The sequence below is a fragment of the Hypanus sabinus genome, chromosome 21, assembly GCF_030144855.1.
Source record: "Hypanus sabinus isolate sHypSab1 chromosome 21, sHypSab1.hap1, whole genome shotgun sequence".
Lineage (NCBI taxonomy): Eukaryota > Metazoa > Chordata > Chondrichthyes > Myliobatiformes > Dasyatidae > Hypanus > Hypanus sabinus.
In genome coordinates this window covers 7,476,978-7,497,699 of record NC_082726.1, presented here as the reverse complement: position 1 = coordinate 7,497,699, position 20,722 = coordinate 7,476,978, and the positions used below count along the sequence as shown (strand labels likewise).

General features: G+C 46.1%; 1 protein-coding gene across 1 annotated transcript in view; it reads right to left on the bottom strand.

Annotated features, from left to right (window-relative positions):
* iqgap1 (IQ motif containing GTPase activating protein 1) overlaps positions 1-20,100 on the bottom strand; it is a 110,608-nt gene extending 90,508 nt beyond the window's left edge. Inside the window, exons 1-2 of the mRNA XM_059945901.1 lie at positions 19,913-20,100; positions 3,380-3,479 (exon numbers count right to left, since the gene is read on the bottom strand). Coding sequence (XP_059801884.1) covers positions 3,380-3,479; positions 19,913-19,967 — 155 coding nt within the window. The 5' untranslated portion in view covers positions 19,968-20,100. The remainder of the gene's footprint in view (positions 1-3,379; positions 3,480-19,912) is intronic.
* Positions 20,101-20,722: the final 622 nt, after the last annotated feature.

The following is a 20,722-nucleotide window of genomic DNA, read 5'->3' as shown; positions in this document are numbered from 1 at the left end:
TCACTGGAGCTGTTCCCAAAAACTACGGAGCTCTGGGTGGCGCTTACCACTCAAAAATCATCCTGGTTATTTTCGCAGATACTAGGATCCCACTGTGCTCCAAATGGCCGCTGCACTGTCTGTAACACACCAATGCCCGCTTACAAAGTGCATCCATGTCCGCACAAGGCTTCAGGGCAGGCTGCAAGGAACAGGGAAAGCACTACGGGTTTGGCAGCGTAGCAGTTCGAGCAATCGTTTTACAGTGCCAGCGACCTGGGTTCAATTCACGCCTGAGTGTAGGGTTTTCTCCCCATGACCACGTGTGTTTCCTCCGGCTGATCTGGTTTCCTCCCACATTCCAAAGACGTACGGGTTCATAGGTTAATTGATCACATGTGTAATTGGGCAGCACAGGCTCATTGGACGGAACGGGCCTGGAACTGTGCAGCAACTCTAAATCAAAAAATTCATTCAGGAGGGGAGCAGATCAGAATTAGGCCATTTGGCCCATCGTTTTCACTGCCACTTCATCACGGCTGATCCTTTTCCCCCTCAGCCCCAATCTCCTGCCCTGTCCCCCTATCCCTTCATGCCCTGACTAATCAAGAATCTATCAACCTCTACCTTAAATATACCCAATGACTTGGCTCCACAGCCTCCTGTGGCAACAAATTCCAGATTCACCTCTCTCCGGTTAAAGAAATTCTTCCTCATCTCCATTCTAAAAGGACGTCCCTCTATTCCAAGGTTGTGCCCTCTGAGACTCCCCCACTATAGGAAATATCCTCTGAGGCCCATCAACATTCAATAGGTTTCAATGAGGTCACTCCTTATCCTTCTGAATCCTACTGAATACAGGCCCAGAGCCATCAAATGCTCTTCATATGACAAGCCATTCAATGCAAAAATCATTTTTGTGAACCTCCTTCGAACCCTCTCCAGTTTCAACTCATCCTTTCAAAGGGGCCCAAAGCTGCTCACAATACTCCAAGTGAGGCCTGACCAATGCCTCTTAAAGCCTCAGCATTTCTTCCTTGTTAAAGTAGTCTAGTCCTCTCGAAATGAATGCCAACATCACATTAGCCTTTCTCACCATCAACTCAACCTGCAAATTAACCTTCAGGGAATCCTGTACAAGGCCTTCCAAGTCCCTTTGCACCTCAGATTTTTAAATTTTCTCTTCATTTAGAAAATAGTCAACCTTTCATTTCTTCTGCCAAAGTGCATGACCATACACTTTCTGACATTGCATTCCAACTGCCACTTCTTTGCCCATTCTCCAAATCTGTCTAAGTCCTCTGTAGCTTCTCTGCTTCCTCAAAACTACTTGCCCCTCCACCTATCTTCACATCACCTATAAACTTGGCTACAAAGCCATCAATTCCATTATCCAGATCAGTGACATAGAACGTTAAAAGAAGTGGCCCCATCACTGACCCCCGCGGAACACCAGCAGTCACCGAGAAAAAACTCCCTTTCCTCCCACTCTTTGCCTCCTGCCAATCAGCCAATGCTCTATCCATGCTAATAGCTTTCCTATAATGCCATGGGCTCTTAACTTGTTAAGCAGCCTCATATGCAGCATCTTGTCAAAACCCTCTGAAAATCCAAATACACAACATCTACCAATTCTGCTTTGTCTATCCTGCTTGCTATTTCTTCAAAGAACTGCAACAGATTTGTCAGGTAAGATTTTACCTAAAGGAAGCCACGCTGACATTGGCCTATTTTATCACACGCTTCCAAGTACCCAAACAACATGCTTAACTACTGACTTCAACACCTCCCCAACCACTGAGGTCAGACTAACTGGTCTGCAATTTCCTTTCTTCTGCATCTTTCCGTTCTTGAAGAGTGGAGTGACATTTACAATTTTTGTGCAAATGCATGTGACTAATTCAAAGGGACGCCCTGGAAACTCGGAGGGATGTGTCCTGTATAAAACTGAAGCAAAGGCACGGTCACATTTGCCCAGGTTTTTAATTTACAGAAACCAAAAATGTCTTGACTGTCTGTGGACTTCACTCTCTCAGCTGAAATCCACTTCCCACCTTTTTTTGTATCCCATCTCTCCAAAAATTCCTCCATACTATCAGCCATCTGCTTTCCCTTCCAGTGCTCCCCCACCCAAAACCTCTTTAATATCACTGAAGGAGCAGATCAGGTCACTTTGAGGCATGATAGCGTATGGTTATTGCAATGTTTACAGCTCTAGGGTTCAATTCCCACTGTTGCCTGTAAGGAATTGGCACGTTCTCCTCATGACTGCGTGGTTCCCTCTGGGTTCCCTCCTACATCCCAAAGATGTATGGGTTAGAGTTAGGAAATTCTGGGCTTTCTGTGTTGGCACCAGAAGCATGTAACACTTGCAGCCTAACCCCCCCCAGCACATCCTCACTCCATGATGCAAACGATGTGTTTCACTGCATATTTAAGCGTTTCAATGTAAATGTGACAAATAAAAATAATCTTTTAGTCTCATCTCTTTAATTTTAGCCTACAAGCCCCACACCACACCCAATTCTCCATCATGACCCATGAATTCCACTTCAACCCAACTGGTGGATAGATATCTAAGTACTACTGTTTGACGGTGAAGGGAGTTCCCAGTGCAATCACTAGCATTCCTTTCAAGGTGAGGTAAACCATTTCTGCAGGAGAAAGTTCCACATTCCTCCTTTGGAAAAGGCTCTCTCATTGGATTTTTGAGGGAATTGCCTTCATCTACATCCCCAATACTGCACCTTCTCTGTCAAATCCTCCCATTTAGTTTAAAAATCTGCATTAATTCTTCTTGATAAAGACCATCTTTACTTATCTCATGTAAAGTACATCAAAACATAGAATGAAATATGTTGTTTGTTTTGAAGTAGTTCTGGAGGCAGCCCACAAGTGTCAGCAAGTTTCCAGTGCCAACATAGCATGCTCACGACTCACTAACCCTAACTGTATATCATTGGACTGTGGGAGGAAACCACGGCACCCAGAGGAAACACACATGATCATGAGGAAAATGTAAAACTCCTTACAGAGAGTGGCGAGTATTGAACTCTGGCAATGTAAGACATTACACTAACCACTGTGTTCTGAAGGTAGATAAAAAGTTCTCACGAACTGTTTGGCAGCCCCGCCCTTTATCTCCACTCCCCTCCCCATCCTCTCCCTCAGGGAAGGGTAGCTATAAGAAAGCATTATAATGTTGCAAGAAGCAGACAAATTAATGAAACTCCTGGGTGCTAAATGACATCATTCCAGCACTCTGATGGGACACTGCAAAGCAGTCCCAGGAAAAGAAACGATAAACTGCAGCCTGACATCTTGACTGTAACCGCGCACACCACAACGAACAACTGTCAGATCATTCTGGCCGCAGCAGCAGGAGTGACAGAACGCTTACCGCTTCGCCTCCTCCAGGTGACAGAGATACTCGTAGGCGATGTTTTGCCTTCTCCGTTCATCCATCTCCTCGGCCGTGAGACGCTCGTTATCCAATACAGCTGAAAATCAACAACGGAGGACTGAAATCAGAACACTGCATAACCACTATAGATTTCAACTGCACAGAAAAATACCCCCAGTGGCCATTTTATTAGGTTCACTTCCTCATTAATGCAAAATATCTAATCAGCCAATCATGTGGCAGCAACTCATCAAAATCAGAATCAGGTTTAGTATCTTCAGCATATGTTGTGAAATCTGTTAACTTAGCAGCAGCAGCGCAATGCAATACATGATACTGAAGAAATAAATAAACCAATTACACTAAATACATATGTGTATTAAAATAGTTAAATTAAAAATAGTGCAAAAACAATAAAAGTGAGGTAGTGTTCACAGGTTCAATGTCCATTTAGGAATCGGATGGCAGAGGTGAAGAAGCTGTTCCTGAATCGCTCAGTAAGTGCCTTCAGGCTTCTGAACTTCCTACCTGATGGTAACAGTGAGAAGAGGGCATGTCCTGGGTTGATGGGGGTGCTTAATAATGGATGCTGACTTTCTGGGGCACCACTCCTTAAAGATGTCTAAGACACTACGGAAGCTAGTACTCAAGATGGAGCTGACTAATTTTACAACTTTCTGTAGTTTCTTTCAAACCTGTGCAGCAGCAACACCGCCCCCACCCCGACCCACCAAACCCTGTACCAGACAATGATGCAGCCCATTAGAAAGCTCTCTGAATTGCATAAAAGCATGCAGACATGGTCAAGAGGTTCAGTTGTTGTTCAGACCAAACATCAATATGGGGAAGGAATGTAATTGAAGTGACTTTGACCTTTGACCACAGAAAGATTGTTGGTGCCAAACGGGGGGGGGGGGGGGGGGGTTGATTATCTCAGAAACTGCTGATCTCCTGGGATTTTCACACATAGCAGTCTCTAGAGCTTACGGAGGACGGTGCGAAAAACAAAAAAACATCCAGTGACAGGCAGTTCTGTGGGTGAAAATGCCTTACTAATGAGAGAGGTCAGAGGAGAATGGCCAAACTGGTTCAAGCTGACAGGAAGGAGACAGTAACTCAAATAACCACACTTTACAACAGTGGTGTAGAGAAGAGCATCTCCAAATCCACAAAATGATGAACCTTGAAGTGGATGTGCGACAGCAGCAGCAGATCACAAACATACAGAATTACCCGGGACGTAACTTCAATATTGTAGAGTTGTACTGCACAGACAGAGGCCGATCGGCCTACCACATCTACATTGTAATTGTCTAAATGGTCACTCTGGGTCTGAAGCTTTCTGTACCATTAGACATCAGAGCAGAATGAGGCCATTCAGCCCATTGAATCTGCTCCACCAATCTATCATGGCTGATTTATTAACCTCTCAACCCCATTCCCCTGCCTTCTCCCAGTCACCTTTAATGCTCTGGCTAATCAAGCACCCATCAACTCTGCTTTAAATCTATTCAAAGACTTGGCCTCCACAGTCATCTGTGGCAATGAATTCCACAGATTCACCAACCTCTGACTAATGAAATTCCTCATTTCTGTTCTAAAGGGACACCCTTCCATTCCGAGATTGTGCTCTCTGGTCCAAGACACCTCCACTATAGGAAGCACCCTCTTCACCTCTACTCTATCTCAGCCTTTCAAAATGATCACCCTTCATGAGATCCCCTCCCCCACCACCCACCCATTCCTGTAAACCCCAGTGAATACAGGCCCACAGCCATTAAATGCTCCTCATACATTAACCCACTGATTCCCAAGATCAGACTCATAAACCTCCTCTGCAACCTCCCCAATGCCAGCAGATCCTTTCTTTGACATGGAGCCCAAAGTGTGCAGTCTCACTGGCTTTCCACTTGGTCTTGGAACACCAGGATAACAGTGTTTCCTCTGTCAGGCTGCTGTTTTTTTATTGTAGTTCAAGTGTTCAACACTGTCATCCCCTCAGCACTCACAAACAAGCTTCAAAACCTGGGCCTCTTGTTCCTCCCTCTGCAACTGGATCCTCAACTTTCTTCTTGGGGGATCACAGTCTGTGCAGATCGGAACTAACATCTCATCACTGACAATCAACACTGGCGCACCTCAAAGATGTGTGCTTTGACTGCATCTCGACTCCCTCTACACTTGTGATTGCATGATTTCTGAACAGGCCACGGACCCAGGATCACTACCTGACTATTTTACTCTCCCGTTGCACTATTTACTTATCGTTACAGTGATCTTTATGTGTTGTGCTGTCCTGCAAAACTAGAACTAGAGGTCACAAGGGTGCAAGGTGAAATATTTAAGAGGAACATGAGGTGAACGCCTTCGTTCAGAGGGTGGTACGAGCTGCCAGGTGAAATAGTGGATGTAGGTTCGATTTCAACATTTAAGAGCAGTTTGGATGGGAGGCGTATGGAGGGCTGCGGTCTAGGCAGCGATCGGTGGGACCAGGTAGGACACCATGGGAATACTGTATTGCCGTCAGTGTGACACTATTACTGCTCAGGATGTTGGAGCTTGGAGCTCACTTCTGGTATTCTCTGTAAAAAGGTTTGTGTGTTCTTCCTGCATGCACGTAGGTTTCCTCTGGGTGCTCTGGTTTTCTTCTCCATTCCAAAGAAGTACTGGTTAGCGGTGGTTGTTGTAAAGTAGGCTAGGCTGGGTGACGCGGCTCACAAGGCTGGTAGGGCCTGTTCCATGCTACATCTCTGAATTAAATAAATTAACAATTTGGCACAGACTGGATGGACCGAAGAGCCTGTTTCTTGTTGTACTGCTCTATAATGCTGATTATAACAATATATTTCATAACATTGGTCAGTGATAATGAACCGGATTCAGATACTCTGATAATAAACTTACTTTGAACTTTCATTCACCCAAGTATGTATGTCATCATATATAACCATGTGGTTCATTCCCTTCTGGGAATTCATAGTAAATACAAGAAACACAAAGAATGATCACCACATCCAATATGCAAAAGACAAAGTGTGCAAATACAGATTAAAGTATCAAATAATAATAATCCTAAATATCTAAGCAATAAATATCAAGAACATGAGATGAAGTCATTGAAAGTACATCCATAGGTTGTGGGGACAGTTCAGTGATGGGGTGAGTGAAGTAACCTCACATCAAGAGCCTGATGGTTGAGGGGTAATAACCATTCCTGAAGGTTGAGGGGTAATAACTGCTCCTGAACCTGGTGGTGTGGGTCCTGAGGCTCCTGTACCTCCTTCCTGATGGTTGAGGGGTAAAGCTGTTCCTGAACCTGGTGGTGTGGGTCCTGAAGCTCCTGTACCTCCTTCCTGATGGCAGCAGTGAGAAGAGAGCATGATGTGGGTGGTGGGGGTCTCTGGTGATGGGTGCTGCTTTCCTGCAAAAAGGCTTCGCATAGACATGCTCAGTGGTGGGGAGGGCTTTACCCATGATGTACTGGGCTGTATCCACTACTTTTATTGGCTTTTCCTTTCAAGGCCATTGGTGTTTCCATACCATTGATAGATTCAAATGTTATCTAATGTCATTGAAGTCTCGGTCTTTGTCAGACAGTGCTTTCAGAAATGTGTGCCAATTACCCCACAGCAGCTGCTGATACCAGCTTGTGTGTGTGGTACAAACAGTAACCAACAGGACAAAACAAAGCTCAGCAACTCCACAATCCTCTCATCAAAGCAAATCCATTTGAACCAAAAAAGCAAATATACGATCTACACACAGTTCCACACTACACCCAGGAACTGGCCGTCTCTCATCTGCTCCATTTTGCGGAACTGCATACAGGCAAAGGAACACACATTGCCTGCCAACTCCTTCCTCTCCCCCTCAACTTCTTAGTCCAGCTTCTGCCCTCTTCCTGTCCAGTCCTGAAGAAAGGTCTTGGCCTGAACATCAACTGTTTATTTATTTCCACAGATGCTGCCCGACCTCCAGCATTTTGTGTCTGTTACACACAAATACACCACTGCCCTACTACCACACGGCCAGCATCAGCCAATAACAGACATCCCACCCTGCAAAAACTCATTTCAGGGAGGTAGCACCATCAATTTGCGGGAGACTCCCAGGAGAGGTGGGACGCCTGCAACAGAGTAGATCCACAGCAGCTAGCCAGCTAATTTAAATAATGTTAGTATGCTAATGAACGAATGACACCTGTTACACTTATCTCAACAGATGAGTTTACCCACCATGGGCAATAAAAGAGTCACTGTTGCAATCAATACAGCGAGCAACACTGTCATCATTTTTGACCTCTATTAGGCAGGGTACTCTGGGGTCAAAAATAATGTGTAGTCTGGGGTGAAGTACGTTTTATATTTTCTTTCTTTGTAACACCCTGCCATGGCGTGCTCACTCTCTCTCTCTCGCTCTAAAAAAAAATCGATTTCCAGGATATTGTATATAATTTGCGGGCGTCAGGGAGTCACTATCAATATGTGGGAGACTCCTGGAACTTCTGGGAGAGGTGGGATGTCTGCAATAATTCCTGCTTCATTGCGTGCTGGCAACCTCTGTTGGAGGGACTGGTCTGTGCTCCCAGTGAAAAGCAGCCTGGGGAGATTCAGAGAGAGATTACACATGCTGGAATCTCATTGAAACCCAGTGAAAATTGAAAGGCCTAATCGAGTAGAGAGGGACGTTTCCAACAGCGGTGGGAGTTTAGGACCAAAGTCTCAGAATACAAAAACATCTGCATTGACTGTGGTCTCTTGACGAAGAAGTCGAGGGTCGAGTTGCTCAGGGATGTACTGAGCCTAAGTTTTTATCTTTAAAGCCTCTTTTTTAAAAAAACAGTGGAACAACATTGGCTATCCTCCAATCCTCTGGTACCTCCCATGTCGCTAAATATGATTTAAATATCTCTGCCAGGATCCCCAGCAATTTCTGCACCTGCCTCCTCTCGGGTCCGAAGGAACTCCTTGATTGGCCCTGGGGATTTACCCACCCTGATTTTCCCAGGGTAGCAAACACCTCCTCCTCTGTAATGTGAAGTTTGTTGATTAATACTCAGGGGAACATGGTGTTGAATGTTGAGCTGTAATCAATAAACAGCAGGCTGACATTGGTATTGCTATTGACCAGGCCAAGTGGAGTGTCAGTGAAATAGCTTGGGCCTCCTATCCAAGAAAGGATGTACTGGCATTGGAGAGGGTCCAGAGGAGGTTTATCAAAATGATCCCAGAAATGAAAAGGTGTACTTGGTAAGTGAGAGGCCTTTAAAGACGAAATTTTGAGAGTACAAAGCTTGTATATGCCTGTCAGGATAAAAGATAAATATAACAAGTGCACTGAACTTTGGTTTTCAAGAACTATTGAGACTCTGGTTAAGAAGAAAAAAGGTGCCCAGCAGGTATAGGCAAGCAGGTGCTTATAGAGTACAAGAAATACAAGACAACATATAAGAAAGAAATCAGGAAGGCTAAAAGGAGGCATGAAGTTGCTCTAGAAGCCAAGGTGAAGGAGAATCTTAAAGGATTCCACAGGTATATTAAGAGCAAAAAGATTGCAAGGGACAAAATTAGTCCTCTGGAAAAGCAGAATGGTAACCTTGTGTGTGGAGACAAAACAGATGGGGGAGATCTTACTGTAAATTAATTCTTTGCATGATGGGAGGCATCGATCATGTGGATAGCCAGAGGCTTTTTCCCAGGGCTGAAATGGCTAACATGAGGGGGCATATTTTAAGGTGCTTGGAAATAGGTACAAGGGGGATGTCAGAGGCAAGTTTTTCCACACAGAGTGGTGGGTGCATGGAATGCACTGCCAGCAAAGGTGGTAGAGGTGAATACAATAGGGTCTTTTAAGAGGCTTTTAGACAGGTACATGGAGCTTAGAAAAATATAGGCCTATGAAGTAAGGAAATTCTAGGCCGTTTCTAGAGTAGGTTACATGGTCAGCACAACATTATGGGCTGAAGAACCTGTAATGTGTTGTACATTTCTGTTTCCATCTGTATTTACCCAGGAGAAGAACATAGAGTCTATAGAAGTGAGGCCAAGAGGCATTAACTTCACAGATCCTGTACAGATTAAAGAGGAGGTGTTTGCTACCCTGAGGCAAAGCAGGGTGGCTAAATCCCCAGGGCCAAACAAGGCGCTCCCTCAGACCTTACAGAAGGCAAACGCAGAAATTGTCAGGACCCTAGCAGAGATATTTAAATCATACTGAGCAACATGGGAGGTATCAGAGAATACATACACAACACTGTGTATCATCAGGAATGGTTGGGGGGGGGGGGGGGGGAGGAAGAAAGGACCAAAGCCCAGTAATAGAGATACAACTGCAGATGCTGTGGATCAAAGAATACGTACACAACGCTGGAAGAACTCAGCAGGCCAGGCAGCATCCGTAAGAAAAGAGTAGCCAACGTTTCGGGCCGAGACCCTTCATCAGGTATTTTTGTGTTATGGGAGGTATCAGGATTGGACGATAGCCAATGTTGTTCCACTGTTTAATAATTGGTTCTAAACACAAAGCAGAAGCCAGAGAGTTGTAGTAGAGGGTTACCTCTCTGACTGGAGGCTTGTGATTAGTGATGTGCCAGAGGGATTGGTGCTTGGTCCTTTGTTGTTTGTCATCTATATCAATGATCTGGATGACGGGGTGGTTAACTGGATCAGCAAATTTGTGGAGGACACCAAGACTGGGGTGTAGTGGACAGTAAGGAAAGGTATCACGGCTTGCAGCAGGGTCTGGACCAGCTGGAAAAATGCCAGATGGAATTTAATGCAGATAAGTGTAAGGTTTTGCACTTTGGTAGTATGTCTTACACAGTGAACGGTAGGACATTGAGAAGTGTGGTAGAACAAAAGGATCTGGAAATACAGGACAATAATTCTTTGAAAGTGGTGTCACAGGTAGATAAGGTCATAAAGAATGCTTTTGGCACATTCACCTTCATAAATCAATGTGCTGAGTACAAGAGATGGGATGTTATGTTGAAGTTGTACAAGACATTGATGAGGCCTAATTTGGAGTATTCGGTGCAGTTTTCGTCAGCTACACAAAAGATGTAAACAAGGTTGAAAGAGTACAGAGAAAATTTACAAGGATGTTGCTGGATCTAGAGGACCCGAGTTATAAAAAAAGATTGAATAGAAAGGACTGTATTCCCTGGAACGTAGAAGATCGAGGGAAAACTTGATGGGGGTGTACAAAATTAAGAGGGGTGTAGATAGAGTAAATGCAGGTTGCCTTTTCCACTGATGATAGATGGACTACAACCAGAGGTCATGTGTTAAAGGTGAAAGGTGAGAACTTTAAGGGGAACATGAGGGGAAACTTTTTCACTCAGAGAGCTGTGAGAGTGTGGAATAAGCGGCCAGTACAAATGGTGCAAGCTTGATTTCAATGTTAAAGAGAAGTTTAGATATGTTCAAGGATAGTAGTGTCAACAGGGCTATGGTCCCATTGCAGGCCATTGGGAGCTGGCAGTTTAAATGATTTCAGCATGGACTAGATGGAACAAAGGGCCTGTTTCTGTACTGTACTTTTTAATATTCTATGAAAGGGTTCATGTATGAGTGTTTGCTAGCTCTGGGCCTATACTTGCAGGAGTTTAGAGGAATGGTGTGGATCTCATGAGGCATGATCACATTGAAAAGCCAAGATAGAGTGGATGTGGAGAGGACGTTCCAATAGTGGGGAAGTCTAGGACCTGAGAATGCAGCCTCAGAATAAAAGGGCGTCCCTTTAGAACAGAGATGAGAAAGAACTTCTTTAGACAGAGCATGGTGAATCTGTGGAATTCATTGCCACAGACAGCTGTGGAGGTCAAGTGATTTGCTATACTTAAAGTGGAGGTTGATAGGCTCGATTAGTAAGCCTGTCAAAGGTTATGGGAAGAAAGCAGGAGAATGGGATTGAGGGGAATCAGCCATGACAGAATGGCAAAGGAGACTTGATGGGCCAAATGGCCTATTTCTACTCCGATGTCTTTTGGAATCTGGAGCAGGAAGCAAACTGCTGAAGGGACTCAGCGGATCGAGTAGCAGCTGTAGAAGTGGAGGGATGGTCAATATTGAGTTCCTACCTCATTGCACAAAGAGGCTGTGCCTTCTCATCCTGGACTCACCTCAAATAGGAAACTTCCTCCTCGTCTACTCTATTCAGTAGATTATAATGAGATTTCTCCTCCCCACCCGTACCATTCTTCTAAACTCAGCAAGTTCAGGCCCAGAATCATCAAATGCTCCTCATATGTTAATCTTTTTATTTTTTTCTCTCATAAACCCTTTGCGGGCCAAAATGTGCAATCTTACTGACTCTCTACTCAGCCTCAGACCACCTGAACGAAAGCAAGTCCTGCGTCAGGCTGCCGGTCATCGATTACACCTCAGCATTCAACACCATCATCACCTCAGTACTAATCAACAAGCTTCAAAACCTGGAACTCTCTACCTGCCTCTGCAACCAGATCCTTACCTTCCTCATCAGGAGACATCAGTCAGTGCAGATCAGAAAAAGCACCTCCTCCTCACTGACCAGCAACACTGGAGCACTTTAAGGATGCATACTTCGACCGCGTCTCTACTCTCTCTGCACTTGTGACTGCATAATTTCTGAATGGACCATGAACTTTATCTCACTGTTTCTGTACTATTTATTTTTACAGTAATCTCTATACATTGCGCTGTACTATTCACACGATACAAGGGATACAAATTAAGTATCTAGTCTTTAAAACAGAGGTTTGTGCAGATTCCTGGTCTCAGAGAGTGGTCTCTGGAGTTCCCACCTGGAAAACCCTTGCACACCAAAAGAACAATTGGTGTGCGTGCTGTGCAACGTTTCAGTGTGGACCTCATCCCCGATCTGCGTGGCATGGGAGACCCACGCCTTTACCGTCAATGCAAAAGGAGTCAGTGCTGCCAGAATCCTGACAGGTTGCTTCACCACCTGGTATGGGGGCTCCAATAGACAGAAGAGGCTGCAGAGGGTTGACAACTTAGCCACCACAGGCACAACTACCCCACATTGAGAACATCCTCAAGAAGGCGGCATCCATCACGGAAATCCCTCAATGTCCAAGATACATTTCCTTTTCATTACTACCATCAGAGAGGAGATTCAGGAGAATGAAGACACACACTCAACATTTTAAGAACAACTTTTCCCCCTCTGCCATCAGATTTTTGCACACACAGCATCTCCCTGTTCCTCTTTTGCAGAGTTAATTTTTCAAATATTGTAACATAGTAATTTTTATGCCTTGCTCTGAATTATTGTCACAAAATAACAGATTTCATGATGCAGATCTGTGATAATAAACCTGACTGGAACAGTTGTCAGTAAAAGGGAGCAAGCAACTCCAGGCCCAGTGCTAAAGGACCAGGCTCACAGAGGGGAGATGTGGAAAACAAGGTGGAAGTGGCTGATGGCCGGGGGTCCCAACGATGGGGGGGATAAACACAGGAAATAAGTAGCTGTATTCTGTGAATGAGTAGGTTGCTCTCGATTCTTTCGATATGGTTTCTTTCGATACTTCGTAGATTTATGTGATTACAGGATTCATAAAATTTAAAAAATAAACAAATCAATATCCAGGATGGACCAGCCCCAGGTACTCCCAGGGTCTTTGAAGGCTTCCTGTGAACCAACAAGTACTACGTGCTCCCTCTCCAAGGACACCCAAGCATGGATGTGTTCATTGAAGGGCAGGCAGAGCGCTGGTGGCAACCGTCCCCTGTAAAGTCCCATGAAAAAACAGGCAACTCCCGCTGATTTTCCCACTGGGAGCTCAGTGGTGCCCCAAAGCCAGAGTCCCTGTAGAAGAAATTCTTCACCACCACACCTCAGCTGAGAGCGTCCAGGTATCTGCTGGTTCCAGAGACACCAGCAATGTTCCCTCTATTTCTTTTTCAGCTGTGCATTCCAACCATTGTTCTGAGCAGGAAATCATTACAACCGCATGGCTCTTCAATTTATTTCTTTTAGTTATTTACTTGTTTTTTTTAATTGAGTTACAGTGCAGAACTACTGTGAATATTTGGCATGGAAATGGAAGTCACATTCTTCTGATTTTATTAATTGAAGGGTATAAAGAACAACAAAGAAAATCTTTCACATTTCGTAAACTATTTCGAGCTGCATCCAGTTGAAACTGCACGGCAGCAAAGGCTGTGTGCGTGGCAGCATTTCAGTTACTGCGCGGCCGTGCAGTTTAGGGGAAACAGCGGACACCGGTGAACGATCACCATCCTCAACAGGAAAGCTCAGAGCCTAAGCAGAGGCCCATTGCCTCCCCGTCCCAGATGAAATCCACCAGCCTCTTCTGGAACTTGTAGGAGGTGAGAACAAATTGACCAACTGGTGCCACAGCAAGGACATCACCAGCTGGTTTGTGATCAGTGATCAGCCTCTTGTAGGGAAGAACTCGTTCAGCAGTGACTTCACCACCCAGTTCTGCCAGGTTGCTGGCTAGTCTTTCTGGGTGGGGCTTTCAGGTAGAATTCCAGAAAGGGGAAGTACTACCCCTGCTCTGGGAGTGCGTGACGGGACAGTGTTGAGCATACTTCACAAGCACAAAGGGATTCTGCAAAGATTCATGCATATTCTGTCCGGTTAGCTTCAAGCCTGACAACATGAACATTTGTTTCTCTGACATCCAGTAATTTCTCCCCCCCCCCACCCTTTTTCCTCTCCCATCAGATTTCCTCTTCTTTAGCCTTTTACCTCTTCCATCCAACCCCTTGCAGACTTCTTACTTCATATCCCTTCCCCTGACTCTGTCTCACCTATCACCTGCCATCTTGTACTCCTTCCCTTCCCTCATATTCCTATTCTGGCTTCAGCTCCTTTCCACAGTAGTCCTGATGAAGAGTCAAAACCCAAAGCAGCGACTGTTTATTCTCCTGGAAGTTCAAAGTATGTATATTATACACAACCTTGAGGTTCATCTTCTTGCAGGCAACCACAAAGAAACACAATAGAAACCATTAAAAAAACTCCACACAACGTCAAACACCCAATGTGTGAAAATCAAGAACAAATCGTGCAGACAATTGGAAAGTAGGTAAATTACACATGGAACGTGAACTGCAGAGTCCCTGAAAGCTGAGTCCGCAGCCACAGAGCCATTTCAGCATTGCAGCCTGTCCAGGAGCCTGAGGCAAGTGCCGGTAGTTGCTGTTCCTCTAGCAGAGTGTTTCATACTGTATTTATCTAGTGCCATCTCTCCCTGACAGTCTGATAACTAGCGCAGAGAAAGCTTCATTCTGCGAGACATTAGAATGTGACATGTATCCCACAAAGTCCTGCCTCTTGTTCTGAGCAAGAACACCTTGTAAACCCACTCTCGACAGCGGACAGATGCAAGGAGGTCCCCATCCCCACACCAAGGTTCAATCTGCTCCTGAGGAGATGCCAGCTGAGATATCCATACACCCCAGGCAAGGGAGCGGAACATTGTCCATCTCCAACAGCTCCAGGACTCATTTTTAATTTCTTCAGTGATGAGACTGCAAATTCCTGCCTGGACTTAAGTGCAATATTTACAGTCTCCACTTGATAACACTGGATGAGGAGATTGGAATGTGTCAGGAATCCAGAGCTTCTCAAAACTACCGAAGACGCTCGGAATACTATTAACCATTTCATGCTCGCATGGAATGGATTTGGTTAAAGAAGCCACATTTCCTTTACCCTGTTCATATCATTGAATATTCAAACAAGTAGAGTCCAAGACCCTACCCACTCTGGACAGTCTCACTTCTCCCCTCTCCCATCAGGTCGAGAATAAAGGTCAGAAAGCACGTACGACCAGGCTTAAGAACAGTTTCTATCCTACTGCTATAAGACTCTTAAACGGACCTCTTGTATGATAAGCTGGGATTCTTGACCTCACAAAATGATCTTGTACTTTATTATTTACCTGCACTGCACTTTCTCTGTAACTTCTAAACTTTATTCTGCATTATTATCTTATTCTACCTCAATGCACTGTGATGATTTGGTCTGTAAGACAAGCTTTCCTCTGTATTTTGGTACATGTGACAATAGCAAACTTTCTAATTTGTGGTCCCCACCATGTGACCACATTCATCTCCGCCCCCCAAGCACAATCCTGAGCTATGGGATTTGCCTGAACAGTCACAACATGACAGCTGTGGATCGAATGATCCCTGATTCTACAGATGACAAGCTACATCACTGCTCTGTACAGAAGCTGCACTGCAGTCAACAGGAAGGTTCAACAACAGGTAGTCAAAACAGCCCAATGCATCACCAGCACCTGCCTACCTGCCATCAAGGACATATAGACAAAAAAATGCCAGAAACATCATGACAGATCCCACCCACCCTGCTCATTGACTGTCTGTCCCACTCCCATTAGGGAGGAGGCTACGTAGCATCCACACTGGGACCATCAGACCCAAAAACAGTTACTTTTAAGGCTGATCAACACCTCCACTCCCCCCCTAGCCCTACTTTATCATTTTCTGCCAGCCACCATATGTACAGACAATCCCATGCCTAGTGTCACTTTATTGACATACAATCTATGTATATAAACTAGTTTATGATTTATATTGATTGTGTTTTTACATTATTGTGTTGCAACGAAAACAGCTCTATTTCCATCTTTAGTATCTCTATTTTTCCCTTTCAGGGTTCTTTTGAAGACCCTGGCCTAGACTTTGGTTCCTTGCTCTTGAGGTTTCACGAATGGCCATCATTCAATATGCCAAGGACATGGCCTAAATTAGCTCGCCTTCTGAGTTCTGGGATCTGGAGACAGGCGGACCAAAGGTCGGTGTCCCGGCAGAAAATCAATGTGTCATGGGAGACAGAAGATCTCCCAAGAGACCCGAGATCTTTGGGCACAGAACTCAAAAAAGCAACGCAATGGACTTTAAATATCATAAATCAGTGAGTTGTTTGTTATGTCTCCCCTCTCGCTGTGAAACAGAGAGGCCCCTTTCTCCCTTACTAGGGAGAGAGAGCCTGTGCTTTGTTGAATACCAGGTGAACAAGTAGTCTTTGCTGTTGCTTTGCTGCATGCTTGAGTGTTCCGTGGCGGGTGTCAATGCTTTTTTTTGCTGGTGGGGAGGGGGATCATTGCTTTGCTGTTGCTTACGTATGGGAGTGGGGAGCTGGGGGTGGGCTGTGGGGTTCTAACAGTTAACCACCATTCATTCTTTGGGGGCACTCTTCTGTTTTCGTGGATGGTTGCAAAGAAAAAGTACATTCTATACATTTCTCTGACATTAAATGTACCTTTGAGAGTGACAATTATTTTGTTCTCCTTTACACTTGTGTACTGGAAATGACATTAAACAACCCTGAATCTTGAACCATTTCTGCTGTTGCTTCTCTGGGTGACAGCCCAGGTGGCGATGGTGACTGGTGTTCAGGAGGTGGTAGAACAGTGCAGAGGGATGCAACAGACCAAAAGCAACCTCTTTCCCGGCTCTGATGAAGTGTCCCACACCTGAAATGTTTTTCTCTCTCCGCAGACACTGTCTGACCTGCTGACGGTAGTGTATGCTTGGTTTGAGAAAACATTCATTTGGGTTTCCAGCGCTTTGCCCTAAAATGGATGGATTGCACAAGTGACCCCTGATCGAACAGTCATTACACAATAAGACATAGAGCTCCGTCATTTGATCATGACTGGTTTATTTTCTCCTTCCCACTCCTGTCTTCTCCCCATCCTTCTAATCTGAGGCTGTGCCCTCTGGTCCTAATGAAAACATCCTCTCTGCACCAATTCTTGCCAGGCCTTTCAATATTCAGTATGTTTCAATGAGATCCTCCCCCTCATTCTGTTTTAACTATACCTACTGACATCCAGGAGAAATGGCTTCCTGCTTAGTGCTCATCCCAAACAAGGAGTGGGAAAAGCATCAAAGTGAAACAAATAGCTTCGAAATCCAACTCAACAGTAATGAGGTAATCAAAAGTGAAACCTCCCCCTCAGCAACCATTTCCTGCTCTATGACACGTTCACAACCTGCCTGCTGCTTCAGCATCAAGGAGGAGACCACAAGACACTGGAGAATTAGGCCATTCAGCCCATCGAGTCTGGCCACTGTTCCCTCATGGCTGATTTATTATCCCTCTCAACCCCATTCTCCTGCCTTCTCCTCATAACCTTACTAATCAAGAACCAATCAACTTCTGCTTAAAAAGTCTCAGAGTTTACAGGCATGGGGGGACTGAGGACTGAAGGCTGGTTGCACTTCTCTTACACTGTGGCCTCCTTCTGCGGCTCCAGGGGAGCAGTCTCAGAGGACACGGACTGGGGAGATGCAGGAATGGAGACCTCCTCTTGGGTCAAGGAGTCTCATTAGGGGCACTCTACATCTAACCTGGGCTGTCCCTTCCCCAAGAGTGCTGAATGAATTAGACTCAGCACCATGACCTTCGTGGAAAGTGATGTGACAGCCTGGGTATGGTATGCTCCCCAATCTGTCCTCACCCTGAGCTCAGTGGCTGATGCGGTGCCCCACCACTACCACCTGCTAGTTCAGCTCATTCACTCTCCCTGCAATGCTTGTAATCTAAATGCCACCCATTGCCCCCCACCACACTGTCCTTGTAATCTAAATGTCACCTGCTGACCCGCCCTGTACTCTCTTTATAACTGAAGCATCACCCAGCTGCCCCCCCCACCCCCGTGCTTTCCTTGTCATCTAAACGTCACCCAGCTGCCCCCACCCCCCATGCTCACAGTACTCTGGCAGGGTCCTCCACTGCAAAGTCCTCCAATCCCTTCCAGCTGCTTGCCACCCCCCCCCCCACAAACACACCTCAAATCTCAGCCACACCTTCCTTCCTCGTTGCCCACCTTCTTCCCTTTATTCCACGGCCCGCCGTCCTCTGTCACCTCCCAGCTTCTCACATCATTCCAGCTTCTTCCCCCAACTTCACACCTTTTCCCTTCCTTCTGGATCCAGCTGTCACCTCCTACCCTCTTTCCAGTCCTGATGAAGGGTCTCGGCCCAAAATGTGAACTGTTGATTTCCCTCCCTGCTGAGTTCCTCCATTTTGTGTGTGCTCTGACTTTATAACATCATTAAAATTCCCTCTCAACAACTTCACCTTGATCCTCTGACAGGTCCAGAACTCTCCTCCTCTTCACTATCACAACGTTCAGACCTGCAGGTGATCTCTCTCTCTCTCTCACCTCAACCCCATCTGATTATGTATCTTTGAGAAGGATGTGACAGCTCAGGCCAGGATTTAAAGGGTTAAATTAGAATAGGTTACCACATTGGTTTCACATGGAATACCTAAGATTTAATGGGCAATCTAGTCAAGATACAATTATACGCATGATTTGAAATTTTTGTCAAAATAGAAAGACACTATTTCTTCCAAGGTTGAAATGACTAATACCAGAGGACATGTATTTTAGGTGAGAGCATAATTTCAAAGAAGATAGGAGCAAATCATTTTTTAAGAAACACAGAAACAGCTGGGTGCCTGGAATGTGCTGCCTGGGGTGATGGTAGAGGCAGATGCATTAAAGAATTTTAAGAGTTGTTTAGATAGACAAATTATTGCAAGGAAAATGGAAGGAATTGGTCATTGTGTAGATAGAGGGGATTAGTTTAGTTAGGCATTTGATTACTAATTTAATTGGTTCAGCACAACACTGAGGGCCAAAGGTCCAGCGGGGCCTGTCCTGTGCTGTACAGTTCTATGGTCTGTGTTCTTAGTTACAATAGATGGCAAGAGATAGACAAAGCCAGCCTAATAGGAACATCAACATAGGCCATTCAGCCCATCCCATTCAGTTCTGGCAAGGGAAGGACTAACATGGGATTTGAGCACAAGTTTCTTCTGAGGTTGGAACTCAATTGAAGATTTCAGATCAGCCATAGATTGTGAGAATTAATTACACAATTAAGAGATTCTGTCAGTGCTAAACCCAGTCTCTCCCTGGGGTCACGGTTATCACAGTCTGTCTCTCGCGTTAACGTTCACCCCAGTCTCCCTCACCGCCCCCTCTCTGTGTGAGGGCTCCCCACCCGCCGCGGGAGGGGCAGCAGCGATCAAACGGAAGCCGCTTTCCCGCCACCGCGCAGCCTCGCCCTGTTCCCCCGGACTCGGCGGCGGTGCGAGGAGGCACGGGAGGCGGAGGGGCGCTCCCCACCCCCGGCCCCTCCCGCCGCCACCTGCCCGCCCTCAACACCACGCCCCGGCGTTGGAAAATGCACGGCCAGCTCCCACGGCAGAGCAGCGAGCGGGACACGTCGTCAACCGACTCCCCTCGAAGACGGGACTTCGCATCCGCCCGCGAAAGCGTGCAGCTCTGCCCCCGCCCCGAGCGCTTGGACTACCGACACTACCTGAAGGCTGGGGAGGGGGAGCGTTTACCGACCCCCGTCCCCTCACAGTAATACCCCACACCTGTGCCCGGACACCTCGCCCGCACACAAACGTCCAGGTTCCAGCCGCTGCCTGGCTGTACCTCCCCCAGGTGCGGTTCCTGAACTTGGAGCGTCTCTTCTCCCCCCTCCCCGGAATACTTACAGCCATAGTGCGGTCTGGGGGCCCCCAGCCCATCCGTCTCGTCGGAGGTGGACATTATCTGGTCTTTCGGCCCCTCTCTGAGCGCACGGACGACGTTCGCTGTGAGGAGGGACGGGCGGCGAACTTTTCTCCGCGTATCTCACTCCGTCTCAACGCTTCCTTCCTCTCTGCCTCCGGTCTGGGTGTAGTTTCCCCCTCCGCTCTCGTATCCACGCTCCCCCTGTTGCCTCCGCTGTGTATTACACCCAACTCCAGGCCCTTCGGCACACGGTCCGTGCTCCGCATGGTGCCAATTAAACTAAGCACATAAACCGTAGATCCCTCCATGTCCTCTGTCTGAAAGCCAACTGCACTTATCTAAATACCAGTTTAGTATCTGCCTTCACCACTCCCAACCAGCATCACCCCCTCAGAGAAAGAAGTCGAGGCTTTGGAGAGAGGGTGCAGAAGAGGTTCACCAGTATTGCCTGGATTAGAGGGCATGTACTCCAAGGAGAAACTGGAACAACTTGGGTTGTTTTTCTCTGGAGTGGTGGAGGCTGAGGAGGAGATCTGACAGAGGATTATGAGAGGCAGATATAAGAGTAGGCAGTATCTGTTTCCTAGGGTTGACGTGTTTAATACCAGAGGGCACACATTTTAGGTGAGGGGGTAATTTCAAAGGAGATGCGAGGGTCAAGTTTTTTTTAAACAGAGAGTGGTGGGTGCCTGGAATACACCACCTGGGGTGGTGGTGAAGGCAGGTACATTAGAGACTTCCAATAAATGTTTAGATAGGTACATGAATGTGAGAAAAATGGAAAGATACGG